The 27,172-nt window shown below is 40.2% G+C and overlaps 1 protein-coding gene across 3 annotated transcripts in view; it reads right to left on the bottom strand.

Moving 5' to 3' along the window:
* Positions 1 to 27,172, bottom strand: part of ELP1 (elongator acetyltransferase complex subunit 1) — a 46,123-nt gene that overhangs the window by 9,748 nt on the left and 9,203 nt on the right. For all 3 annotated transcript variants that reach the window (XR_005555544.1, XM_039333679.1, XM_039333678.1), the window contains exons 12-29: positions 26,555 to 26,722; positions 25,402 to 25,495; positions 23,918 to 24,088; positions 22,036 to 22,142; positions 20,880 to 20,983; positions 15,853 to 15,906; positions 15,650 to 15,755; positions 14,464 to 14,579; positions 13,501 to 13,574; positions 13,311 to 13,389; positions 12,326 to 12,405; positions 10,594 to 10,731; positions 8,807 to 8,892; positions 6,151 to 6,299; positions 5,014 to 5,137; positions 4,164 to 4,261; positions 3,353 to 3,554; positions 866 to 927 (exon numbers count right to left, since the gene is read on the bottom strand). Coding sequence is in view for 2 of the 3 variants with exons in the window: in XM_039333679.1 (XP_039189613.1) it covers positions 866 to 927; positions 3,353 to 3,554; positions 4,164 to 4,261; positions 5,014 to 5,137; positions 6,151 to 6,299; positions 8,807 to 8,892; positions 10,594 to 10,731; positions 12,326 to 12,405; positions 13,311 to 13,389; positions 13,501 to 13,574; positions 14,464 to 14,579; positions 15,650 to 15,755; positions 15,853 to 15,906; positions 20,880 to 20,983; positions 22,036 to 22,142; positions 23,918 to 24,088; positions 25,402 to 25,495; positions 26,555 to 26,722 (2,012 nt within the window). In the remaining variant the exon portion in view is untranslated. The remainder of the gene's footprint in view (positions 1 to 865; positions 928 to 3,352; positions 3,555 to 4,163; positions 4,262 to 5,013; positions 5,138 to 6,150; positions 6,300 to 8,806; positions 8,893 to 10,593; positions 10,732 to 12,325; positions 12,406 to 13,310; positions 13,390 to 13,500; positions 13,575 to 14,463; positions 14,580 to 15,649; positions 15,756 to 15,852; positions 15,907 to 20,879; positions 20,984 to 22,035; positions 22,143 to 23,917; positions 24,089 to 25,401; positions 25,496 to 26,554; positions 26,723 to 27,172) is intronic.

Raw genomic sequence — 27,172 nt, 5'->3', positions numbered from 1 at the left:
TATAACTTCTTGTTCCAAATGTATCTATCTTTCCACATCAACTCAGCCATTCAAGAGCCTCAGATGAGGTATGCCTCTAATTAAATCTATTTCTAGCCATACATGCCTGAACCAGCTCTTGTTTTTCTCTTATCTGGTATCCTTCACAGGACTTTGAGATATTGAGCTAATTTTATGAGGTGGGTTAAATCTTTAGGATAGCAATTAGCAATACTTTAGCAATACTTACATTGTCAGTCATTTACTGATAGCTTTGTCACATAAACAGATGTGGCATGGATGAAGAGGTTTTCATAATAAATTTGGTGCCATTAAGCAGCAGGGTTCAACACTCTGAAGTGTATACATTTGGCTGTAGCTAGATGAGGATATGGGAGTCCTACACAATAGGAAACTTGTCCAGAGACATGGTGGAAAATCATGGTGTTTACAAACAGAAGACAGAGCTGCAGGTGTTTCAATTTACATCTAATTGTTGGGGGAAGAAGCAACCTGCTGCTGCTCACTGTTCACTTTCTATTTTCAAATCCAGGCTAAAGATACAAGGGAAAATGGGATTCTGGAAATAATGACAGAAAAATAGGACTCTAGAAATAATGTCACAGATGCAAATACTATGACTGATATAGCCGTGTCAAATGTTGGGCCACAAGTACAGAATGACAGCACTTGGGTGATGATGTCATCATTCTGGCATCATTGTGGTTTGATATATATAGATAGATAGATAGATAGATAGAGAGAGAGAGAGAGAGAGAGAGAGAGAGAGAGAGAGAGAGAGAGACACACGCATGGATGGAAAACTCCAGATAAAAAAGCGGATCAGAAACAGAACAAATGAAAGGGAGTAAAATAGGAGCTATACCTTGGCATATTGTTCCAGAAGAACTGCTGCATCGACATATTTTCTCTTTTCAGTAAGTCTTCCTGAAAGAAGGAAAGTATTCAGGAGAGAGAAAGCAAGATTTTTAAAAGGCCATTTTTTTCTCTCCTAAAAGAGAAGCAAAGATGTGGTGCTTCTGTAGTATTTCAAGTTGGTAAAAGTCTCACTAGCCTCTGAACCAAATGTAGCTCCTCAATCACTCATCCCTATCCTTATACTTTGGCAATAGGTACACAAAGGGGTATCGCTCTACCTCAGCTGTGCAGTCCCAGGAAGAGAGCTGGTTCAAAGAGTTGCTGAGGCTTAGAGATGGTGGCTTACATCAGCTGAAGAGAGTGTGCATCTTCTTTCTCAACACCTGAGCCCCATATCATACTTGGCTAGTGCTAAATAACATCCTCAGAAGTCAAGCAAGATTGCTGTTTGGGAAGGACCAAACAGAAGTAGTTTTCTGCTATAATTTCCAAGCTTTCCGTCACGGGTGGAGATAAATGGGTTCCTGTGGACCCCCTGGGAGGCTTTCCTCAAGGTCACTCATACCCTAGTGATCTCTAGATTGGACCGCTGCCATAAACTCTACCTAGGGCTGCCACTGAAATGCATTCAGAAACTTCAGCAGGTACAGGTGGTTCTCAACATACGACCACAATTGAGCCCAAAATGTATGTTACTGAGAAGTGTGTTAAGTGAGTTTTATCCGTTTAGCACTTTTCTTGCCACAGTTGTTAAGTGAATCACTGCAGTTGTTCAGTTAGTAACCTGGTTGCTAAGTGAATCTGGCTTCCCCATTGACTTGGCATGTCAGAAGGCTGCAAGAGGTGGTCATGTGACTCCGGGATATGCTGCAACTGTCATAAATATGAACCAGTTGTCAAGCGTCCGAAAGTAAATCACGTGATCCCGGGGATGCTACAATGGTCATCAAGTGTGAAAAATGGCATTTTTTCAGTGGCATTGTAACTTCAAACGGTCACTAAAAGAACTGCTGGAAGTCGAGAACTACCTGTATAACAGTGGTTCTCAACCTTTTTAATGCTGCGACCCCCAACCGGTTGTAAGTCGAGGACTAAACCGGTCATAAGTCGAGGATTACCCAACCGGTCGTAAGTCAAGGACTTTCCCTGTCCGGGAGCGCTGCGCATGCGTGGTGCTGCCCCCTGTGCCGGCCAAGACGTAGCTGTCAAGTGGCAGAGACGGAGCAGGCCGACCACCGGATGGGCCATCAGCTGGCCCAGCCCAAGGGAGATAAGGCACCCACCGGAAAAGGGGGGAAAAAATGGCGGACAGCCTTGCTTGGCGACCCCCGTGAAATGGTCGACTGACTCCAAATGGGGTCCCGACCCATAGGTTGAGAACCGCTGCTGTATAGTGACACAGGCAGTTAGTGGGTCTTGTATTTTAGCATGTGACACCATTGTTGTGTGGGTTGCATGGCCACTGGTATGCTTCCAGGTGCAATTCAAGGTCCTAGTAGTCACCTTTAAAGCCTTTCATGGCTCGAAACCAGATTACTTATGGGCAGGGCTTTTTTTCCTCATAGAACACCCAGAACGGAGTTCCGGCACCTTTTTTGGATGGAACCTTGTAGGGTAGGCAAGGCAGGTTGTATGACGTGTGTGAGTTCGAGCACCTTTTTTTTTTAAAAAGAAAAAAAAAGCACTGCTTATGGGACCATCTCTCTCCGGCTGTTTCTACCTGTCCTATCTGGTCAGGCAAGAGAGGGCAGGGAATGCCAGTTATCAGGCCCCAGGAAAAGACACTTTTCTGTCTTGGCATCCGCTCACTGGAATATCGTCCCTTTGGAGATCAGACTGGGCCATCCCTGTAAGCTTTGCACAAGAAAACCTGGCTCTGTATTCATGCCTGGGGCCCTGGGTGTGTAATGAACCCCGTCTCCTGGTTGTTTTGACTGCAATTGTTTTTTTTTTATAACTCCTTGTCTGCTACGGGTTTTTATTTTTGTTTTCGCATATGCTTTTATCATTTTTAGCACTGTTAGCTGCCCTGAGTCATATACTGAGTCATATATAAACCTAACAGCAGCCATATAAAGCCATATAAATCTATGAATAAATAAATAAGACATGACAGGTAAGATGCCTTTGGCTATGTCACAGTTTGAATGAGTTTTTATGTGTTGATCGATATACAAGCAAAATTAACTTCGTGGAACTAATTGCAAGTTTAGCAATGGGTTCATCTGTTTGCAGATATTTATCTTTGTTTTCCAGGCCTCCCCAATTTCCCAGAGTTCCTCAGAGTACATTCCCCTCTTTTTCTTGCTCTGGTTCTTAAATGATTCTGCCAAGTGCCGTGCACGCCAACTGTACTATCTATTAAGAATGAACAACATTTTTAACCACCACCTCTATGCTTTTGGAAAGGAAAATAAACAGTAAAAAGATAATACAAATAAAAACATGAGGATGCCAAATTTGGAGAGAGGTTTAGGATAACATGGATGCTCACCTGCCATACTCCTTGCCAGGCTGGCCAACTTGTCTTCAGTGTAACAAAGTTCAGCAGCTGCACAGAGGGCCTGCTGCCAGTTGCCACTGATCAAAAAAGCATCCAGAGCTTTCTCAAAGGCACCACATCGGAAGAAGATCAGCCCGGCTTGTCCGGCGAGATGCTTCTGGATTAAATATTCTCCATAGGCATAGCTGATGGTCTGCAAAATATAGTTACAGGGAAAGGGTCCCAGGCCTTGTCTCAAATCAAAGAGCTGATTGTTCTTGGCTGTTTTTCTAGACAATGGGCAGATGTGTAAGTGGAACTGAAAAGTGAGCATTCTGTTACTCATCTGCAAAGGAGCTGCACAGGCTACCTACCCTACGTGTAGGCGAGATTGGGAAGCGTCTGAAGGTCTGCCAGAGCTATGTTTTTGCATTTTGCTAGTCCTTCCATTGCACATTCGGGGGGAAGACTGATGCAACACTATGCATGGAAAAACTATCAGAGGATTCATTTTGCTTTATGAAACCTTTTAATGAGGAATCCCTGGCAGATTTCTAAGGGAACCCTTTTGCAGATCAGATTTCTTCTCTAATTCGAAAGACAACAGATCGCATTTAAAAGCTTACACGAACCCGAAGTCACAAACCAAACTTTTATGTAAGAGGAACTTCTAGCGAAAGTACTCTGGGTTTGAGAAACAAAGGAAATATTCAGAGAAAGATATCTGCCAGTGTGCAGCGTGTATTTTATGACTTGAGTGCAGTCGCCTGCTCTCATCGGTAAAGGACAGCAAGTAAAGATGGATGGAAAACTATTTGTGTACCTTGTATTCTTGTGTGCCTGGCAAATAGAGCTTGAGGGCTTCCTTATACAAATTCTGGTCAACCACCAAATTTAGGAGCTCTGGAAAATGTTCTGAGCCTGAGAAAAACAACAGACATTTTCTTCTGACACTGAAGAGGCAAAGCTTTGCATAGGTCTGTGGGACCCAGTTTGGATTCACTGGGATGACCCTTTTATTTTAAACTGCAACTTTTAAGCTGCCCCAATCCAGGAAACAGTTTCAACAGTTTGCACTCCGAATCATGTCGTACATACTTTAAATCTTTTATTTTTCTTTTTTTCAAATCTAGTTGACTGCATAGTACAAATATATCAGACCTGTGGTTTTGGAAAGCTCAAATTACTTGCTTGCATCTCCCTTGGCAACCACTTATCCATTAACCCCTCCCCCCCCCAGATCTTTTAAACAAAGAAGAAGCTAGAAGCAACTGGGGGAGCTGACTCATCTTGTAATTCATGGGGTTTTATGTTCTACATCTCCCTGGCAACCATTTTTTAATGCATGAGTCCGCTACAGGGATCCATCCTCAATATTCCAAACATACCAATTGGCCTGAAAAGATCTCCTCCCTCTTTACTAATTCTCTCCTCACAGTTTCCAGCGAGCTGATTCAAAACCTTCCCTAAAGCACGATGGGCAGCGTACGTGCTCTTCCATGGGTTCAGAGCCTTTCCTCCGTGACTTCCCCATCACGTTTACAAAAAAGGTTGACCATCAGCATTTTCTGTCATTTCCAAGCAGTATTATAATGCTTAAAAAAAAAGTGTTGCTTATTCATGACTTTCTGTCTGGGGGGGGTGGGGTGGGGTCACATTTCCAATGTACCTACCACATTTACTAAGGTGGTAGAGAGCCTTCAGATATCGCTTCAAATATTTGTCTATTGAATATCGCTGATAATTGATTTCCATTTTCTTAAGTTTGTTTAAAAACGGAAGATATTCCTTAGGATCCTGCAAATAAATAAATAAAAAATGACCGGTATTAGGCCTGAATTGCCAGAGTAGTTAAAAAACATTGCAACAGCATGCTTATCTTCGCATGAAGGGGGGGGGGGCACCAAACTCTAATTTTTGCTACTTGTTACAAACACATTTGATGTTGTTTTCTGAGCCATTTCTCTCGTTCTTCATTTTGCTTGTGGACACAGGTAGTCCTCACTTACGATCACAAATGAGCCCAACATTTCTGTTGTGAAGTGAGACATTTAAGTGAATTTTGCCCCCATTTTATGATCTTTCTTGCCTCAGTTGTTAAGTGAATCGCTGCAGTTGAAAAGTTAGCAACCCTGTTGTTAGGTGAATCCGGCTCCCCCATTGACTTTGCTTGTCAGGAGGTTGCAAAAAGGGATCACGTGACTCTGGGATGAACCAGTTGCCAAGCAACTGAATTTTGGTCACGTGATCATGGGGAGGCTGGAAAGGCCCTAACTGAAAAACAGTCATGTCACTTTTTTCAGGGCTGTTGTAACTTTGAACGGTCACTAAATGAACCACTGTAAGACGAGGACTGCCTGTACTTTATTCTATTAGCTATGAAATCATACATGGTTTGTTGATGACACCACACTGGTACGTTTGATATTATGGAAACTACAAATGTGTTCTCGTTCTCTCTCTCTCTCTCTCTCTCTCTCTCTCTCTCTCTCTCTCTCTCTCTCTCTCTCTCTCTCTCTCTCTCTCTTATGCACATTCAGCCAGAAGAATGAGCCATTGCTGACAATCTAATTAAACAGCCAAATGGCCAAAGAAATGGAATAACGTGGCTGAGCAACAGAACAAGCAAATCTGAAAAACAGGTAATTGTTAAGACTTGCACTTAATGTACAAGTTTCTGTATTTTACAAACGCTGAAGAGATTGAGTGGCGGTGGTGGTGGTCGTGGCAGTTCTTGAATGCCTTTTGCAATTTTTCTCATAACTTAGCTAGATCAAGATCAATGGAATGGGAATAGGATCCAATCCTACCTTCTGAGACTTCTCAGCAACCATGATGACTAAATCAAAGTCATATGTCCCCAATGAATAATCATACAGTTCACTGACATCCACCAGATACAGCAGGTATTTCAATGCTTCTTCTACTCTGACAGATCCAATTGTTTCTGACGTCTGTCCTGTTAAGATTAATTTTAATTAAAAGCCAGGCATTGTTTTCATGTACCATATGGGTTCAGTTTTCAAGAATTCAATGCTGAAAAAGCAAAACCTTACCCAGAAAAAACAGAGCAAACTCTAACTTTGGGCAAAAGAGTGCTATTTTTGCTAATAGGCAATGCAGAGATTACTTCTCTGATAAATACATTGAAGTGCTTTCTCCTTTTGTAGTGATTACATCCTTGAATCAGAACTGCCAGTTATCAATTCCTGCTATTTTTTTCCTATCCTCTTCCATATAGGGTTTGTAGGGAATGCCTTTAACCTGGCAGATATCTTGAGGGGAAGGAAGTGAAAACTGATACTTTGGACTTCATCGGTACCTTGCTTTGAGTGACTGGGCATTGAATGAACCCCCCCCCCAAAATAAGATCATCTCCATCTGGTGAGGGTGAATGGTGGTGGCGTTCTGTGTTGTTCTGGGTCCGGTTCTGGTTTCCAGATGTCTGGTAGGCGGGAGGTATCGTCACATTTATTCATGTTGTGGGGGTGTTTTTCTATTTCGATGGCTTCCACGTGACGATACCTCCCGCCTACCAGACATCTGGAAACTAGCCCTAATCAACAAACGAGTCCTAGCCACGAAAACTGACACCGGACCCAGAATAACACAGTACGCTACCACCATTCACCCTCACCAGACCCAAACCCAAGCCCAAACCCATCCCTCAGACGAAATGCAACCACCATCCAGAAGCCAAACCACGACATCACCAGCTGCTGCACCTCCCTCCGACCCCCACACAAAGCAAACGGACACACGCTATGAACACAGAGCTAGACCGCAAACTCGGAGCCAAACCAAAGCCCGCTATGTTACTTCACAGCCTTCAGCCCTGGACATCACATCACAGAACTCAGGAGGCTACAACGCCAAAGCTCAGGATGTTACAACACAGCCAACCACCCAGGATGGTGCAACACAGAACTCAGGATACCACTACACTAGATCTCAGGATGTCATCACACAACCCTTTACCCAGGTCGTTACAACACAAAAGACTAATGGGCACACAGCCAGCATCTCAACTACTCAGGATGTTACGAAACAGCCAAACAATCCACAAACAATACTCCTACACAGCCAACCAATCCACCTACAGCAACTAAGCCAACACTCCACAACCCCCACCAATATATATATAGACGGCAGCTCCGATCACACTTTGCTCACACAAGCACGAAGCCGAAGACCGCAGCCTGAAGATGACGAGTGGGACCTCGTCGAAACGTCGCCAAGATACTCTCAATTTTACACGAGAAAAGACCTGAATGTGCCAAGACCTGCATACCTATACCCGTGAAAATCTACGAAAACAAATATATACATGAGGGCAACTCAGAAATAAACCTCCGTTTGGTCATCAATAACAGACACTTGCAGATACAGAACTTTTATTATACATATTAGAAAACTACAACATTACATTACTTTTCAACATAATCGCCATTCAAATTGAGGAACTTGTCATAACGTTTTACAAAGTTTGAAATTCTTTACTAGTAGTCGCTCAGTGCCAAATGTGGGCCATGGGGGGGGGGTGATCAAAAACATCCCAATGGAACTGCTCCAAAAGTTCTTGGGTGCATCTAGCGGTGTGCGGACAAGTATTATTGTGAACCAACACCACACCGGAAGTCAGCAGGCCTTGATGCTTGTTATGGATGGCTCATCTGAGTTTTCGTAACGTTTCACAGTAGACTTCTGAATTGATGGTCAAACCACGCTCCATTAACTTCACTTGCAGTACTCCTTTAGCATCTTCACATTTGGCGGGATTTTCTATGGCACCACTTCCGGTGTGGTGTTGGTTCATGATAATGCTCACCCGTAGAACGCTAGATACACCCAAGAACTTTTGAAGCAGTTCCGTTGGGATGTTTTTCATCACTACCCCCCCATAGGCCAGATTTGATGCTGAACAACTACTACTAAGGAATTTGAAAGATGTTATGACAAGTGCCTCAATTTGAATGGCGATTATATCAAAAAGTAATGTAATGTTGTAGTTTTCTAATGTGTATAATAAAAGTTCTGTATCTCCAAGTGTCTTGTCATTGATAACCAAATGGAGGTTTATTTCCGAATTGCCTTCGTTCATCTTTATTCTCTATGCAGTATAGATTTATGTCACTCAGTAATTTGATAAAGTTTGTAAACCATAGTTCAAAGAATAAAATAGAAAAGCCATAAAGCTACACACATTGTATATTTAGTGTGTGTGTGTGTGTGTGTGTGTGTGTGTGTGTGTGTGTGTGTACTGGCTTATTAATCTGCCTTGCTTGAGTAGAATAAACCACAATATTAATTTGGCTGTCATTTGAAACTCCATTCCTGATGTTTACTTAACTCCCATACAACAAAGTTGAAATTGGGGAGAAGGTATGCTCTAGCACACTGGATTATTTGAATTATGATTTAAGTAGTCATAAGAGTTCTGTTCAACTAAACAATCTAATACTGCACCTTGAAGCTGACGAATTCTATGCAGGGCTGTTTCCAGTTCTGGAGGACTCTTTTTGACATGAGAAGTCAGTATGGCTAAGCAGTACCTAAAGAGTCCAGGGAGAAAAAGGAAGAGTTAAAAATGGGGAACTTGACCGTTTGGGATTAAAAAAAAAAAAAAAAATCTCTCATGACAATTCTGAATGATGTAGGATTGCTACTGAATTCTATTGGAAGTCAATCCAGAAATGTTTAAAAATGGCTATTTGATTTAGAGACCAATAAAACAAATAGAATTTTGCAGGACCATCCTTGAGCTATTAACCTGGAAAAAAGGCCTCGTTTTCTTTTCCCAAACCTACTTTCCATTCTGAACAGGCATTGGCTTGCATCAATGTGTGCGACCCTAGACAGCCAGTAACTTGGCCCCACAAGATTGTCAACTTTTAAAGGAAGTTTGTTACTTATATTCATTAATTGTATTACATATTTTGTATGCGACCCAAGACAATTCCTCTTCGCTCAATGCGGCCCAGGCAAGCCAAAAGGTTAGACACTTATGCTGTCCACATTTAATCACTAAGTGAGGTAACACCATCAGTGTATGGAAGAGCGACGTTTGTACCTGTGAATGTATAGGAGTTTGCTCTGGGGTGTGATTTCTATAATAATAATAATAATAATATTGGAAAGGACCTTGGAGGTCATCTAGTCCAACCCCCTGCTCAGGCAGGAAACCCTATACCATTTCGGACAAATGGCTGTCCAGTCTTTTCTTAAAAATTTCCAGTGTTGGAGCATTCACTGCTTCTGGAGGCAGGTTGTTCCACTGGTTAATTGTTCTAACTGTCAGGAAGTTTCTCCTTAGTTCTAGGTTGCTTCTCTCCTTGATTAGTTTCCACCAATTGCTTCTTGTCCTGCCTTCAGGCGCTTTGGAGAATAGCTTGACTCTCTTTTCTTTGTGGCAGCCCCTGAGATATTGGAACACTGCTATCGTGTCACCCCTGGTCCTTCTCTTCATTAAACTAGACATACCCAATTTCAGCAGCCATTCCTTATGTTTTAGCCTCCAGTCCCCTAATCATCTTTGTTGCTCTTGTCTGTACTCTTTCTAGAGTCTCAACATCTTTTTTACATCGTGGTGACCAAAACTGGATGCAGTATTCCAATTCCAATATTCCTTAATGGTTCATTGACTAGTACTATCTTTTGTTTATCTGCCGCTGTTTCCTGCTTATTTGAATGTTGACTTCTAGGGATGAGGTGCTCTGGGCCGTCTTCCTTGAGTTTTGGTTACATCTTTTAATGGCATGTAGATGGGGTTCATCTCTATACATCTGTTGGTGGCTGATGGTTAGAATGCCACCTTTCCAGGAATTTCTTAGCAGTTTTGAATTTGACTTGATTGAAACTGTCCACAATTTCCCAGTTGAAAATGTGGTTGAATTATCTATGTGTTGAAAGATTGGAGAACTATTTTAAAAGTCTGGCACAGCATATATGAATGCAGCGTGTCTTGACAGACCAGAAAAGAGACACAATACGCTTCCTACTCTTTAAGTCAGAAGTACCATTCTTTCTTTTTCAATTGGTGAAGGTCCATCACCTGTAAAGAGTGAGGAAAGAGAGATATGTCTTCCCTTTTCATAACTCTTGCGCTTGAGCTGCTTTATGAAGGAGGACCATCATTAAGACTTTCCCTAAATATGGGACTGCATCCTGCGCTTTGTTACCACTTGTTAAAAATGTGATAGTGTACTGATACTGCCTTTGTATATGTAGATGTTTTATAATTTTATGTCTCTTACTTAGTTGCATTGATGTTCTCCATTGCTTGTCTCATGGCATCACAGATGAGATTAATCTTTTTATTATTGGAACAATGCAATTCATTGACACCGGTAGGATCTGGAGGGGGGTACATTGTTTTTGTGAAATCTTCTTCTCTACAAAAGGGGAAAAAATGATCTTACGATATTTACAAAGCAAATATATGTAAACACAGTGTAATGGTGTCAGGCAATAATATTAATTAAAAAATTTAGTAGAGCCAACTATATGCTATGGTTCCTCAAAAATAAGAAACAAAGTGTTTGGTCACAAAACTCAGCTTTTATTAATACAATTCCTATCCCTTAGAACAGTGATGGCGAACCTTTTAGAGACTAAGTGCCCAAACTGCAACCCAAAACCCACTTATGTATCGTTGTGTGCTGGGTGGGCGTGGCCCATTGGGTGGGCGTGGCCCATTGGGTGGGCGTGGCTACAGTGGTAACGGCACACTGGGTGGGATTAAAAAGTTCAATCAATCAATTCCAACTTTCCGAGATCTTTTTTCCCCCACGAGAAGTTGAAATTGATTGATTGATTGCACATTTTTTTTTGCACATGAGGCAGAGGCCAGCTGAAGGCCTAGGACTGGGGTAATGGCCTGCGTGCCCACAGAGAGGGCTCTGCGTGCCACCAGTGGCATGCGTGCCATAGGTTCGCCACCACAGCCTTAGAACATCCATAGTTTTCTTGAAAAAGTGCAACCAAACCTACAAATATCTCACAAGCCAAGCCAATAGACAGAGAAAAGAATTTCAGCCTCACTCATATCATCTTTCAGTTCCTTTTCTATAAATTTTACTTCTTTTCAAGTAATCTCACCGGCTCAAGGTTGACTCAGCCTTCCATCCTTCTGGGGTAGGTAAAATGAGGACCCAGATTGTTGGGGGCAATGTAAATATATATATACATTGCTTACTGGTGTACACCGCTTAAAGAGTGCTTGCACTTAAAGCGGTATATAAGTCTCATAAATAAATAAATAAATAAATAAGAGAACCACAGAAGAAATCACAAAAGTTACAAGAATTTGGGCAGATTGCAAAATCTTGGTTCAGAAATTAAATATATTTAAATGTTAAAGAAACAGAATTCTCTCTTAACATTTACTTTGATAACGTCCCCATTATTCCCAAACAATATGTGAGCTTATCAAGTTTCAACCAAAATATTCCATTTCTTCTCTTCACTAATCTAGCCTTGCATTACTCAACCCAAGTCCCTCTCGATATACTGGATCATAACTCTTAACATGATCATTGGCTGGGGAGGCAGTAACACTAGATTTTTAATCCAGCATATATGAATGGCATTTCAGCTGGGAACTTTGCCTCAATTCCTATGGATAGTCCAGATTATTTTGTTCTTTTTCGCTTCATATAGTTTTAACTTATGTCAATCTCACTCATCATATTAAATATTTGCTGGAGTTGGATGGAATCTAATTGTGTCTTGCATATTCATGCATTTAAAAAAGCCAAGGTCTCTTTTTAAAAACACAGAGTAGCTTTGATGGTGATGGAAAAATCATTTATAGTACCATTTCTTTTTCTGACACCAAAGAGAGCAAATTTTAAAACAGAAAGATTACTAACTGGAAGGAAGTACTCCTAACCCCTTTCACCATTTCAAAACCCTCCTCAAAGTGTAAGATACCATTAACGCTCTGTATTAAAAGTCAACCTTATTATTAAGCAAACCAATACTCACTTCAGTTCCATGAGGAACAGGTTGATATAATTTACAGAATCAATTTGTTTTATAAATGTTTCCACATGATCTAAGAAAGCCTGAAAAGAAAGCAAACATCATTAAATTTTCATTAAACTGCCATATGCTGCACAAGCATCTATTTAAAATGGAAAAAAATACTCCAAATACCATAATGAAGTGTCTTTCATCCCTCCCAAGTTCTGATGGAAAAACCTGAATCATTCCCGTGTAACCACTCTACATATTGGAAAATAATTATATTGTGTTGTGATAACAGCAAGATTTCCCAATCCACTAACTTTGATTAAAAAATAGGGAATGTCTTAGGATCTAATCAAGTCTATATCTTGCTTCAGAGCTATTCCTGATCATATAGAGACCGAGTGCCCAAAAACTGGCCCCACCCCCACTCCATCCCCTGCCCCGCCCCCGTCCCCCACCCGCCTGCCCGCAGGGCCACTCACCGCCTCCAGGGCCCGCCGCAGATCGCCCAGGCAGCCCAGTAGTGCCATGGTGGCCATGCCCTCTGCCTGCGCCTCGCAGCATCAACTGTGCAAGAGGGCACAGTCTTGTCTACGCTGCCTGGCTGCCATGTCCTTGGCTGCACTGCTCCGTGTGGGCCACGCTTGGGGGCAACTCTCCTCCAGGGGGGCTGCTAGTGAGGAGGGGGTTGTGGAGGGAGGCGAGGCTGGGGCAACGGCACATGTGCCCATAGAGAGGGCTCTGATTGCCACCTCTGGCACCCGTGCCATAGGTTGGCCACCACTGATATAGATATATTAACCACCCTCCATGCCATTAACCCATTATGAGTTTGGTGAATTTATTGATGACTCTTTAAAGAACAAGTGGTGGCAGAAACAGAGGTGCCATCTCTCTGTCCTCATCCTGAAAGACTATCATTTGAGTTCACAGGAATCCCTTTCCGGTTTATCTGCCATCCCTTCAGAAGATGCCAACTAAGCCGAGAGCTTCTACTCGCCTTCGGATTGTGGTCGTAGAACAGGTTGAGATTGACTCGCAGCTTCCTCATACATTCAAACGCTTCTTTAAACTGGAGGCTAGCAGGAGAGGCAGAACAGAGTTCGTCAGTTCCAACGTGATGGCGGAAACCTCAGGTTACGCAGCCTCTCTGAGGCCAACACCTAGGGAAGGTAGTCAGCTCAACTCACCTATCCAGCCATTTGCGAACCTGAGCTAGAACAAGGGCTCGATGATGAATAGTTTCCAAGTTTCCTCTTGGCACCTGTAGAGAGCCCAGCATAAATTCACTATAAAGCAGAGGAGGACCCACAGAGGGCTCTTACCAATCTGTAGCTACTTGACAACACCTTTAGTACAAGGAGCATCAAGTTTTCCATTCTCCAATAGCAGATTGGAGTGGAACTCATAAAATCTACTGGTCCTGTTGAACATGCTAATGAAAATGATGATTATATGCTAAATAAATCAATAAAAATACTTCTAGCTGAGCATTTACTGAACTTCAGGCCATTCTGCATGTCCTGCACATCTGTTTGCTGAAACCCCGACTCTGAAGTCTCCATATGGAATGAGACACAACAACCGTATCTTTTTGCTCCTCCTTTAGGAACACATTTATCTTATAAAATAAAGCTACCCCTAATAGGAGATGAAATAGATCTCTATCTATCTAGGCCAGGGGTAGGCAACCTTGGCTCTTTTATGACTCGTGGACTTCAATTCCCAGATTTCCTTCAACTCCCAGAATTCCTGAGCCATAAAATGCTGGCTCAGGAATTCTGGGAGTTGAAGTCCACGAGTCATAAAAGAGCTAAGGTTGCCTACCCCTGATCTAGGCCAATTCATATGAGCAGGAAAATCACACATTATGATTTCTGATAGATTGTGCTACATCAGACTATGAATAAGGTGATGCCCTATGCTTGAATTAACGCTCTTCTTTATTCCATCCAACCTACTGTTTTTCCTTACGAGCAGATATCTGATAGTATAGATGAGGCTGCTGCCCAAAAGATATACTGCAACAACAGCCAGATGGCTGACAGGAGTATTTCAATTTCGTTTTCATTGAAAAATAAAGGACTAAGTAAATTTAGTCTTTTCCTCTGTACAATCATTTTTTGGTGTGTGTACAAAGAAAAAGCACTAACCTGTAATATCAGCTTTGTGTGTTGTTGCACAACTGTGACTATCCGGGATCCTCTTTCAATCTTCCGCAGAGTCTCGCTATTCGGGAGAGAAGTGCTGCCCAGACCTGTTTGCAAAGCTGAAGGCGCCACAGTCAATAACATACAAGCCCAGCCTCAAAATTGCAAAGCTCTATTAGCTTGTATGAATAGGATAGAAATGCACTCAAAACTAAAGTATGAAATCATTAAAGGCAGCAGTAAAAACCCTAGGTAGTAATTTGGAATATGACTAGAAAGTCCCCGTGTCTGATCTTGAGGAGTAAAGTTTCATCACGGAACTGTTAACTAGGAATATATATTTAAGAATTATTCAGGTTACTCCTTCCCCACCTCCTCAGGATCAATTGTAGTGGTACTCAGTGATGTGAACATTAATATTTCTTTGTTTCCCAGAGAGAGAGAGAACTTATAATGTCATGAAGACACTATCTGCAATTAAACCAGTATGGTCTGAACTCAAACATTATGTCCTTCCTATGGTGAAGTTGGACACAAACATGACCAAAACCTTAACTGGACTGAGATTTCTTCTTAAGAACTTATATCTTAATAAGGTCCATTGTCTAATAGGTAAAAAGAATACCCTGATCATTTTGGGAAAAGTGACATTGTTGAATAAATAAAAGCACTCTACTTCTTCCTCCATTTTACCTGCCCTATTCCTATGTAAATGTGTATATATCCACCCATCAAATCTGTGCAAAGAAATAGGTGGCTGTATTTGGGCACCTTGCTATATGCACCTGCCCAATAACATGCATTCTGTATCCCTTCAATCCCTACATTCTCTTGGGTGTAGACAAGCTGAAGTGTGTGGGTACACAGGAAATGAAGCAAAGGAAGGCAAGGCCAGGATGAAACACCATAAATAACCTTCATTCTGACAATATTTTGCAATCTGCATACAGCAGAATGTTCCAACATTTCAACTGGCATTTTGAAAATGGGATTGTAAAGTTTGGGGCTGGCCAGGTTCATCATTCAGTAGCATTCCTTGCTACTCTCCCATGGAAAAAAGTGAATGACCATAAAAATGCAGAAGTCCAACAGGATCTTGGACAAATCACAAGCAATGGCTTTTCATAATTGAACAAACACAGCTGGAGGAGGGTGCACATGGTCAAGAGATAAGAAATTGTGATTTTACCTTTCAGGGATGTGTTCCTTATAGGCAGGCACTGACAAGTATGAGAATGTGTGGTCAGTAAGAGAAATTCATCACTGATTGAAAAGGACGTAATATTTGAAGAAACCTACAAAAAGCAGAGAATCAAACTGCCAGTTGATTGGGAGGACATTAAAGGATTATGGACATAGCAGATGACATAAAGCCATGAGAACAATCCGTACCTCAGTATCATTAATAAAAAAACGACATCTGTCAGTCAAGCCAAATATGGTTTCCTAAGAAAGAAAAGCAGAATGGAAACCAGAGTTAGAAAACAGAACAAGCAAACCAAAACCCAGAATTATATCAATGCTCTTAATTCTGCTGAGTACCAGTTTGGTGTCATAGTTAAGGTGCTGATCTAGAAACTAGGACACTGTGAATTCTAGTTTCACACCTTAGGCATGAAAGCCAGCTGGGTGACTTTGGGCCAGTTACTCTCCTTCAGCCTAACTTACTTCACAGAATTGTTGTTGTGGGGAAGAAGAAGAGGAGGAAGCAGCATTATGTGTGTTAGGGCCAACTTTATCAAGCCACTTACTGAGGTTTAAGAACATTGCATTTACAGCATTAGCTTGTAATTTAGTCACTAAGTTCAAAAAACATGATATTATTACATTGACACAACTTATTTTTAACAAACATGCTGGCTTCAAGTAATCGCTTTACTCCTTTCTAAGTGCTTGCAGTCTCTGCTCAATTATCTTTTGTAGAATTTTCAAGGTACAGTATTGACATAAAACACTCTCCTAGCTGGTGTAGCTTCTGACAGGCTGCATCACTTTTTCCTCTAGCAAAAACACAGTAAAATAGAAATTAAGTAGTTCAGCCTTCCTCCTGTTGCCTGATACATTTTCTCATGTTCTCCAGCCAGAAGACACACTGCTTCCTTGACTTTCCCTCTTGTTTCTCACGTAATCTTTTTTTTTTTTTTATTGAAAATTTTTAACATTTTACAAAATAAATCCCCTCCCCAAACCCGCCCACCCACCCATACCCTCCCCCAGCCCCAAACCTCCCTAACCCTCCCCTGAACCTCCCAGAATTGATTACAGGCTTATCCAAAATATTTCAAAAGAAAAAAAAGAAAAAAAACTTAAAACACATATAAAACTTAAAACACCTATAAATCCTAAACAATCCTAAATACCTTAAATTAAATGAATTATTTCTAGAAAATAATAATAGACACATTATAATATACTCTAGAAATCTTCTAATCTTACTTATAATATTATCCATCCTTCTACATAAATTTCTTCCAAGACCAATTTTAAACACTACTTTCTTTAAACATCTATAACTACAATATAAAATCTAACATAAATCATAAACAAATCTAAATACATTTAGTTAAACAAGTTATAGTCCCTCCAAAACACAAATTTAAACAATCAGAACTTGAAACATTAAAACAAACAAATTATAATCAATCAAAAACACAAATCTGAACATTACTTAAAACTTTAAACATTAAAAACCCCACCCAAACACTAAACACATTGTAATATACTCCAATCCTTCTAATATCATAAATATTATTATCATTTTCATAAACTCCCCCAAAACACAAATTTATACATTACTTAAAACTTAAAGAGGGAAAAAAGGAAACAAGACACCTTTATACTCATTTAAATCTTATCAGATTCCATCCAAAGTAGACAGTTTATAACAAATTCCACCCACAAAAAACACTATAACAAATTCCATCCACCATAAACACAATAGATATTCAAATCTTCATCAATAACAAGTTGCAACCACAAAAAACCCAGTCCTTATCAATCTCAATTGTCCATTTTCATTCTCCATTCATTATCATACTGATATTATTATCGTCAGCCTCGATTGTCCATTTTCGTTATAAAACTTAAAACAAATGCTTTAGGATCTGTCCTCAAAAGCTGCTCCAAATTTTCTGAGTCTCCCAATGACTCAGAAGCCAGTACATGTGGGGATTCCTTAAGCTCCTTATTCTGTTGGTCTTTTTCTTTACAATTATATGTTGCACAGATTTTCCTCTGCCCCTTCTTCTCAACTTGTTGACGCCCCTCAGGCTGAAATTTCCCCTTTTTCATCTCAAGTGACCCTTCAATCCTTGAAGATTGCTCCAAAGGATTTATGGGTCTTGCTTCTCTCACAGAATCAGCAATCACTAGGTGTGAAATTTCATTACTCTTCTTCAGTTGCTGCTTTTCTTCACAGTTTTGTGCTACACAGGTTGTCTCCTGCTCCTCAATCTGAACATGTTGAGATCTCTTAAACAGGGGTTGCCCAATTTTAGAGTCTTCAAACTGTAATTCTACATCCATTTCTTCCAAAGTCTTGAACTTAATAGATGGAGATGAACATACCCCCAATACTGAAGTATAAAAATCTTTTGCTTGAGAAACAGTATTAAGTCTATAACATATTCCCAGGTAATTCACCACCATTCCAATCGGAACATCCCATCTAAACGAAATTCGTCTCATTTTAAGTTCATTTGCTAAAAAGGCAAACTCCTTTCTTCTTCTTAAAATTTTAGATGGGATCTCCTTTAAAATTATAACATCTTGTGAAGCAATTTGAAATCTCTTCTTATAAAAAGCTTGTATAATTTCATTGCGTAAAGATTTCTTCCCAAAGTAAATTACCACATCTCTTGGCAAATTCTTTTGTACTGCCACCGCAGAATTAACTCTAAATAGTTTTTCAATTTCACTAAGTATTCCTTCTTTTTCTTTATTCAAAATTACGGCAAAGTCCTTTGCAACCATCTCTTTCAGATCTTCTTGCAAGGACTCTTCCAAGCCCCTAATTCTTAAGGCGTATTCCATTTGACCATATTGAAGCATAAGAATCTCATTTTCCATTTCTTTTTCCATACTTTCAATTTTCCCCTCCATTAATTCCACTTTTTCAGCTACTTCTTCCACATGGGAATTCAACTTTTCAAGAACAGAAGCAACTCCTTTTAGAGCCAAAACTATGTCTTGCCTCAAAATCTTATTATTTTCTTCCAAAATCTTTTTCATTTCTGCCCTAATTTGAATTGTAAAATTTTCCATCATTTGTTGCATATCCTTCACAGTTGTTGGCTGAGCCACAGAAGATTTAGGAACTGTGAAATTCACTGGACGCTTTGGAGCCATCTTAAAAAAAAACTTTACTCCTTCTTAAAAATTACAAAAATTCCTTCAAAAGAAAATCATAACTCCCTCAAAGAAAAATCTTTAAAATAATAAAAAAAATAAAAGAATAAAAAAAAAAGGGAGTTAGAAAAGAAGAAAAAAAAAATAAAAAAAATTAAGATATACAAAATGAAAAAAAAAAAAAAAGAAAAAGGGGAAGGAAAAAACCAGAATGCCTGCCCTTTAAAAATACAAGAGACAAAACCACAAATCAAACCAAAACAAAAAGTTAAAGTATACACTCCAATCATTAAAGTAGGAAAAAAAAAAGGGGGGGGGGAAAACCAAAATGCCTGCCTTTTAAAAATAATGCCTGCCCTTTACAAGAAGCAAAACAAAAAATACAAAAGACAAAGCAACAAATCAAACCAAAACAATAATAATACTTCTAAAATCCATCATTAAAAAGAAAAAAAAAGGAGAAAGTAAAAAAAAAGCCGATCGCCACTCTAGCTTCCCAAAAAAACGCTAGAAGATCTCCCGATCGCCATTTGCTTTCTCTTTCAACAGAAAAGCAAATAGTAGAAAAAAAGGACTATAAACAAAACAATAAACCTTTGGATTTAAAATAAAATCAAAGAAGGCGAAAAATAAATCAATAAAAGAAATTAGAATATACACTCCAATCGTTAAAGTGAAAAAAAGAAGGGGGGGGGGAAAACCAAAATGCCTGCCTTTTAAAAATACAAAAAGCAAAAACAAAAAATCAGACCAGAACAATAATGTTTAGAAAATTAAACAACAAAAATTCCTTAAAAAGAAGAAAGAAAAAAGAGAGAAGGTAAAAAAGCCGATCGCCATTCTAACTTTCCGAAAAAAAAACGCTAGAAAGTCTGCCGATCGCCATTTTACTTTCCCTTTCAGCAAAAAGCAAAAAATAAAAAGAAAGACTATAACAAAAGAATAAACCTTTAAATTTAAAATACCTATAAAGTCAAGGAAAGCAAAAAAATAAATCCTCTAAACAACTCTGTCCGCTTCTTAAAAAAAACTCACTAGATCATTTTAAACGCGGAGGTGGCTGCGAGGGCTTGTTTTGTCCCAAGGACAAAAGCAGCTGGGAAGCGGAGACAGTCTGAACTCCGTGGGAGCACTCTATCACCCCCAAAAAAAGAAAATTGGGGGTACATAAGAGGCTCTACCACTATTCAGACTACCCTCTGCCCCCCCCTTTGCCCGGGAGAGGGATTTTGAACCGCTGAACAGCTGATGTCTGCTGTTCATAGCGGTTCATTACACTTACCCAGGAGGACGGCTAGAAAGTAGCCGCCATCACCCAACGCAGATCCACCGGAAGTCTCGTAATCTTTTTTGTTATGTCAAAAATGACTGCTCTGATTCACATGGAAATTTACGGATTTCAAAATCTATGTGGATTTTTTGAAATAGAGCTAGTTCCAGTTTGCTACATAAACTTAGTAGATCTCCTGAAGACCAGAAAACATGACCACTAAGTATACAAACTTCTCTGTCAAGCTCCAAGCAGCCAGGCAAGATCAAGGAAGCAAGAACTATACAGATTTCCATAGGACAGTCTGAATTAAATGCACAACTTTGGGAAATATAAGAGGCATTTCCCACCCTCATTTGTAGCAAGTTAATTAAGGAGGCATATCTTTAAATGATTTGAAATGTTTCTTCCCAAGTTTCTTGCCATCAAATCATGTTGCCATTTATGAGAGAAGCTGCCAATTGACTTGCTTGCTACCTCAGTCTAGTCCCTTTTTCATTCTTTTCCTGGTGTTTCCACAATCAATCATAGTTAAAGACTTCAGGAAACAAGATCTACCTATGATGGCACAACAGTGGTTTAGCAAGCCAATTTATCACAACTGATAATTCCTGCATGGCTAAAAGTATATTAACCCTAAGATGTTATGTGCCATGAGCAGTTCTGCACTTTACTACTCATAATGTATAAATGGGATTAGGAAAAACAGTAATAGACAAAGGTTATTTAAGCAAGAGATATCCAGGAGAGATGCATGGTTGACTATTGGCACAGCCCAAGAGTTCCATACTTGTTTACTTACTTCCCCATCAATTACAGCTACTTCTGTCTGCATACAAGGGGATGGAAACCGAACAGCAGAACCATTATTATTCATCCAGGGGATGGCAACTGGTTTTTCACCTCCTGGAGATAAGCGAGAGAGGATTGATTATCAATCTTTAGGAAAACCGGGGATATATATTATTAAGTGCAATTTAATTCATTTAGCTTCGTATCCTGGAAATTGTGTTGGTTTCAGCCAAGATGGCATCTTATATAGCAACAGAGGCTGCCCCCAAATTTTTGCATGTAGATTATGAATGGCCATAATTGACATGTTTGGGAAGCTGACCAGAGAAACATAGTAGGATAGTTGGGCCTTAGGAACCCCCTTCACTTAAAATCTGTCCAACATTTTTTTATGCTCTGAAATCTCCAGAGAGATTACTATAAACCTCAAATTGCAGGTTGTGTTTCACATACACAATGCACCATCGTACAATATAGTAAAGCAGAGTCAGGCAAAGTTTTGGGTCCCAAAGATGCATTACAAATCAAATCAAGGCTCCTGTATACAAGAACTATCATGCAATTTCTCTTCTTTCTGAGAAGATAACGAAAGGCAGTTCTCTCTAGTCCAGCAGTCTGGGCCTTGGGAATTGGACGGGGGAGAAGATTTGGCAAACTGGAACATGAACACTGCAAGAAAATTACAAAATCAGCCCATGAATGTTCAGGTTATCTGAGCATTTGAAATTGCCTTAAACTGAAACAGAGCATATCCATCCAATACGGCTACACGAGGTAGCTATATGAACTAACACAGGAGTCTTCAAACTTGGCCCTTTTATGACTCGTGGACTTCGACTCCCAGAATTCCTCAGCCAGGCATGCTGGCTGAGGAATTCTGGGAGTTGAAGTCCACAAGTCATAAAAGGGCCAAGTGTGAAGACCCCTGAGCTAACATATAGTTTTGCATATTATGGAAGGACATTTATTTGTTTATATTTTCCAAGTATCATAATTCTGTTTTCACTGTTAGGGAGAAGAGGCAGCTGGAGTATTTTCTGCTTTGATTAACTTTGGCTACTAGGTAATCTGTCTCATGGGTGACAAAGACCTAAGCAGTTCCTTCCTAGGTGGACCAAGGACGGATTCTGTTCCAAGCCCAAACCAATGGAGTACATCACACATACCCCACAGATATTTCAGGATTTGCCCATCAGAAAGCTGCAGAGCCACTGTTTTGGTCTTCGGGTTGCAACACAGGCTGATCACATCACCATCAACGCTCACAGGGGACCTATAAGAAGGGCCAGAAAAGGGAGAAAGTGAGTCAATTTATGTCTTGAATGCCATCTTGCAGTCACACAAGTGTTAGCAATGACTATAGAGAAAAGAAGTGGAATTATCTGAAGCTCGAACCTCAATATGGAGCACTTGTAAACTGAGCCGTATGGAGCCTTAATTTAAGATTGCTGCCCCTACTGCTCCAGTAATTTTTCTGACAGGGCACTTTTCTGAAATATTAGTAACTACTATTATTCCCATTGCTAAGATATATCAGATGTATAAAGATTCCTGGGTATTTAGGTCTGGAGTAACTCGGCTACATGTAGTACAGAGTATTGAACTGTAAGGTTTCTGATTTCTGGTCCTCAGTGTAGCTGTAAATTTCACATTGAGCAAGTTACTACTTATCAGTCTAGCTTGTTTTCCAGGATAAAAGGGATGAGCTGCCCTGAGTCTTGGGAAAGAAGGGCAACGCACAAATGTGGGCAATAAAAACTCTTTACAACAAAATCACAATGGATACCTCAAAAATATTAATACACATTTGGGTTGTACAAACTTAAAATCCAAAAGGCGAAATACGATTCCTGGTGTACATGGGCCAGATGCAACATCTACTAGAAACTCATTCAAGGAGCTGCATCTTTTCCTGGGCTCGCACAGAGGCCCTTTCGGTTGCCACACAAGTTTAGTTCAAGGTGTTCCTGATGGGTACTACGTGCAAATCCCATGCTCTAAATCACATTTTGCCCTTTGAATCTAAAGCGAGGCGCAACCATAATAACAATGAAAGGAAGACAAAATTGAAGGGCATTTGGAATAGGTACTTAACTGTTCTTAACATCAGCACAGCACGCCAATAGCTTTTATTACGTTGGAGCAACTTCTGCCAACTTAGAAATGGTTTGTAAAGGTTTCCAAAGTGTACCAAAATTGTGAAAGCTGACTACCAGTTTATAGATATGGGATAGCACTGATACTTGCTTTCCTGGGTGCTCCATTGAGCCCCCTGGGTCTGACTGACACAATTTATAGTATGACTGCACATTAACAAAAAAGTGTTACAAAGTTATCCATAAAAATGCCAATTTACACAGTCCTCAGCTTACAACATTCATCTACCGACCGTTTGAAGTTACAACAGGAACTGGGAAAAGCGACTTTCAACTTGTACTCGCACTTATAACCATCACAGTTACGATCAAAATTTTGAGTGTTCGGCAATTGGCAAGTATTTTCGACAGCTGCAGTATCTGGGTTTCATGTCATTGCCATTTGCAATCTTTTCAGGGGGTTTCTGACAGGAAAAGTTAATGGGGAGGCCAGATTTGCTTATTAAATTATTACCCTAACAACTGCAAGTGATTTGCTTGACAACCAGAAGAAAAAAAAGAGTGAGTGTGACTCATTTAATAACTGCCTTGCTTAACAATGAAAATTCTGGTCTCAGTTCTGGTTGTAAGTCAAGGACTATCTGTAAACACAAGCTACCTCACAATGTGAGCCTCTTCTAACCCAACCAATTGTGCACCTTGAGGGATTGTTCTACTACAACACTGTTTAATGCTTTAGAAATACATCAGCAAGCTAGAAGAGGGAAAAATAAATATGAAGAATGACCTTGCCTCCATCACCCGCATTCATCCTGTCAAAGCTAGTTCGACTAACCAGTTCAAAAAAAGAACAAAAAAAGCATTTAGGAGAAAAGTTGCCTTTTAATCCAGAACCACACAAAAAATGGTTTGATTTTCATTAATACGATAAACATAAAAACCTGTCCAGTACCTGATATCGACACGTCCTTCTTGTCCTGATGAGCCCATCTTCAGATGATGAATAACTGTGCGCATTGGGAAACAGCCCTGGCTGGCAGCTAAGAGTAAGTCATCTTGCAGCCAAGTAAGAAAACGAAGCCACAGTGGATTCTTTCCTCTTTTGTCATCACGCAGGTTAATTCTGTGATAATTGCCCCCCCCCCAAGTCAAAGACATTTAGATGAGTAATTAATGCTAAATTATACAATTTTCTAAAATATATCTAGGCAAATAGGCAGAAAAGATGGGCTCGCCGAAATATCAGTGACTCTACAATAGTTTCCACGACGTATACGTATTCTATGGTAGTTATTACAATTTCGTCAGGGGTAAATTTACCTGTGGATGTTCACTGCCACCGTCAATGGATGACTTCATAGGAAATTTAGGCTACCTGTTTCTCATGTCAATTCAACTGCAGTGCTTTTAACCCACTTCACTTATTTTATATGTTGACTAGGAGGAAGTGTACAGCAAGTCTTCTCCAAACTTGGCAAATTCTCCAGATGTGTGATCTAATTCTTGGCAATTCTCTGAAGTGAAGCCACACATCTGGAGAGTGGAGCAATCGGAGGAAGCCGTGTTACAAAATCTAGGAAGAACTGGCTCTGGGAAACAAATCTGAAAGCTACTTCAAACACTTAAGGCAGGGGTCTTCAAACTTGGCCCTTTTATGATTTGTGGACTTCAACTCCCAGAATTCCTCAGCCACCATGCCTGAATGAGGAATTCTGGGAGTTGAAGTCCATAAGTCATAAAAGGACCAAGTTTGAAGACCCTTATCTTAAGGCATCCTTCCCAGCTACAGGCTTCAAGATATGATGGATAAGAATCCTGATAACCCCAGCCAGTATGGATCAGGTAGCCAGAAGCTATGGGAATCATACCTAGCATAGCTGAATGGCTTCTTAGTTCAGATCATAGCATTAACAGTATCTGTGCAAACACAAACTCTTATTTATTTAACTTATGCCCTACCTTTGTGACCAGAGACAGAAGAGTGAACTCTACTAATTATATCTTACTATGGATTATAGCAATAGCAATAGCATTTAGACTTATTTATCCCTTCACAGTGCTTTACAGCCCTCTCTAAGCAGTTTACAGAGTCAGCATATTGCCTCCCAACAATCTGGGTCCTCATTTTACCGACCTCAGAAGGATGGAAGGCTGAGTCAACCTTGAGCCAGTGAGAATCGAACTGCCAAATTGCAGACAGCCAGCAGTCAGCAGAAGTAGCCTGCAGTACTGCATTCTAACCGCTGCGCCCTCAGGGCTCATTATGTTTTGTGAACTTTTATGTATATCTCCCAAATGACAATTCCAATTTAGAAAAGGAAAAGAAAGAACCATCCTGGAAATTGGGGAGGGGGGGTTTCTGTAGAACCATTCCCTCCTATCTCTAACCAATGACTCCAATCAGTGCCTTCCAGAGTCAAATGTGACATCCAGTACCTGTATGACGTTTCCAGCCGAGGAACAGCAGCTGTAAATCTTTTTCCATCAACTGCATCCATTTTAACTGTAGGGTCCATTTCTGGATGATTATCTGTCAAAAGGCAATAAGGTATATTATTGAGCAAACCACACACACACACACGCACAGTTTTTTATCTTTATTGCCACAATATTATTCTTTAAAGTTATGGCTTAGCGAATAAAACATCAGATGGCCATTCCACATGGACAGGATCAAAAATAAGTTCAAACTATTTTCTAATGGAAGCATTCTATAATTTCCAGACAAATATGAGCTATGATTCTTCTAAAGCAAACTTTTCCTGAACAATGGAAGCTGTGATGAGAAGAGAGACTAGCTGTACAAGCTACCATAGGTCTTTTCTCTTACAGGCATCTTCCAGTCCCTTCCTTCTTCCTTGATTGCTCTAAGACATGGGTGTCAAACTCGCCGCGTCACGTGACGTGTCGCGACATAGCGTGACTTCTTTTGCATTGCCGGAGCTGGGGTGGGCGCGGCATCCATATGATCCGTACTGGTCCATGGACTGGGTGGTGGGGAGCCCTACCCTATACGGCTGACTTGCTTTTCTTGTGAGGATGGACATTACATGACTTCCACCTTACACCTTGGAGGGAATTTCTCTATTTTTACACAGAATATCCTGTGTTGAATTTTTCAGGTACATTGATTGAGGAGGGCTTAATGCAACTATCAATTCCCATACTTTTTACAGTTCAAACTTACTACTATGCCTCATTTGAAAAAGGTTTTGTTAGAAAAACTGGAGTTCTCTCCAAGACTTTCCCCAAATATAGATATATCATAGTTCAGTTTTTAAAAGGTAGCAGGATCTGAGGCAATCCACCCTTCCAGCCAATATACAGAACTGGAACCATATCCCCATGAACAAAAATCAAAGACAAAGAGTCCTACAAATTATCTGGTGGACATGTGAATATATCCATGTCATTTTCCGGAAGGTATCAAAGTGGCATCCCATTGCCTTTTCCTGAAGTTTCTCTGATTTCCCAGTCTAGCTTACAAGCTTGGAATTCTCTGGTGATCTCCCATCCAAACATTAACCAGTAGTGACACTACTGAGCTTCCAAGCCCAGACAAGGTTGGTCAAAGATTCAGATTACCTACCCAGTCTATAAATGGACAACTTGTTCTCAGCATCCAGAACAGCAAGATCCCCACTCTGAGACTCTGTAGAGAAAGCAACTTGATTGACAGCAGAGGAGAGCTGGAGCTGATATGTACAAAGAGGTGGAGGCACTACAGCATGAAGAAAGGCTGTCCATAGAACCTTATCTTTCAAAAACGAAAAGGGAAAAAAGTTCATTTAAGCATCAGAAAGGTATATGTGTGTGTATGTATGTATGTATGTATGTGTGTGTGTGTGTGTACATATAGTATATATATGTGCATATAAGTATGTGTATGTATATGTATGTGTATGTATAGGTGTATCTATATTCAGATGATATAATTCAAATATGATTAAGCAATATCTGCACTTGCTGGCTTGCATTAAATCAAGCAGTAAGATACAACAAAGTATAATTGGTTTTGGGCAGTCCTTGAATGATAGAAAGCAAAATGTTTAACAAATCATTGCCTTCTCTTCTCATGAGACCTGCCATAATACATGACTGGGTTGAAACAACTTCATAACAAAAGTTGCCTAGATCACACAACCCAAATATTTTGGCTATATCTTTTGAAAGCTATGTAAAATTCACCACGATATATAAATTTGCC

The sequence above is a fragment of the Crotalus tigris genome, unplaced genomic scaffold, assembly GCF_016545835.1.
Source record: "Crotalus tigris isolate CLP2741 ecotype Arizona unplaced genomic scaffold, ASM1654583v1 scf7180000024506.7606697, whole genome shotgun sequence".
Taxonomy (NCBI): domain Eukaryota; kingdom Metazoa; phylum Chordata; class Lepidosauria; order Squamata; family Viperidae; genus Crotalus; species Crotalus tigris.
Note: the sequence above shows the minus strand (reverse complement) of the source record. Positions and strands in the feature narration are given on the sequence as shown.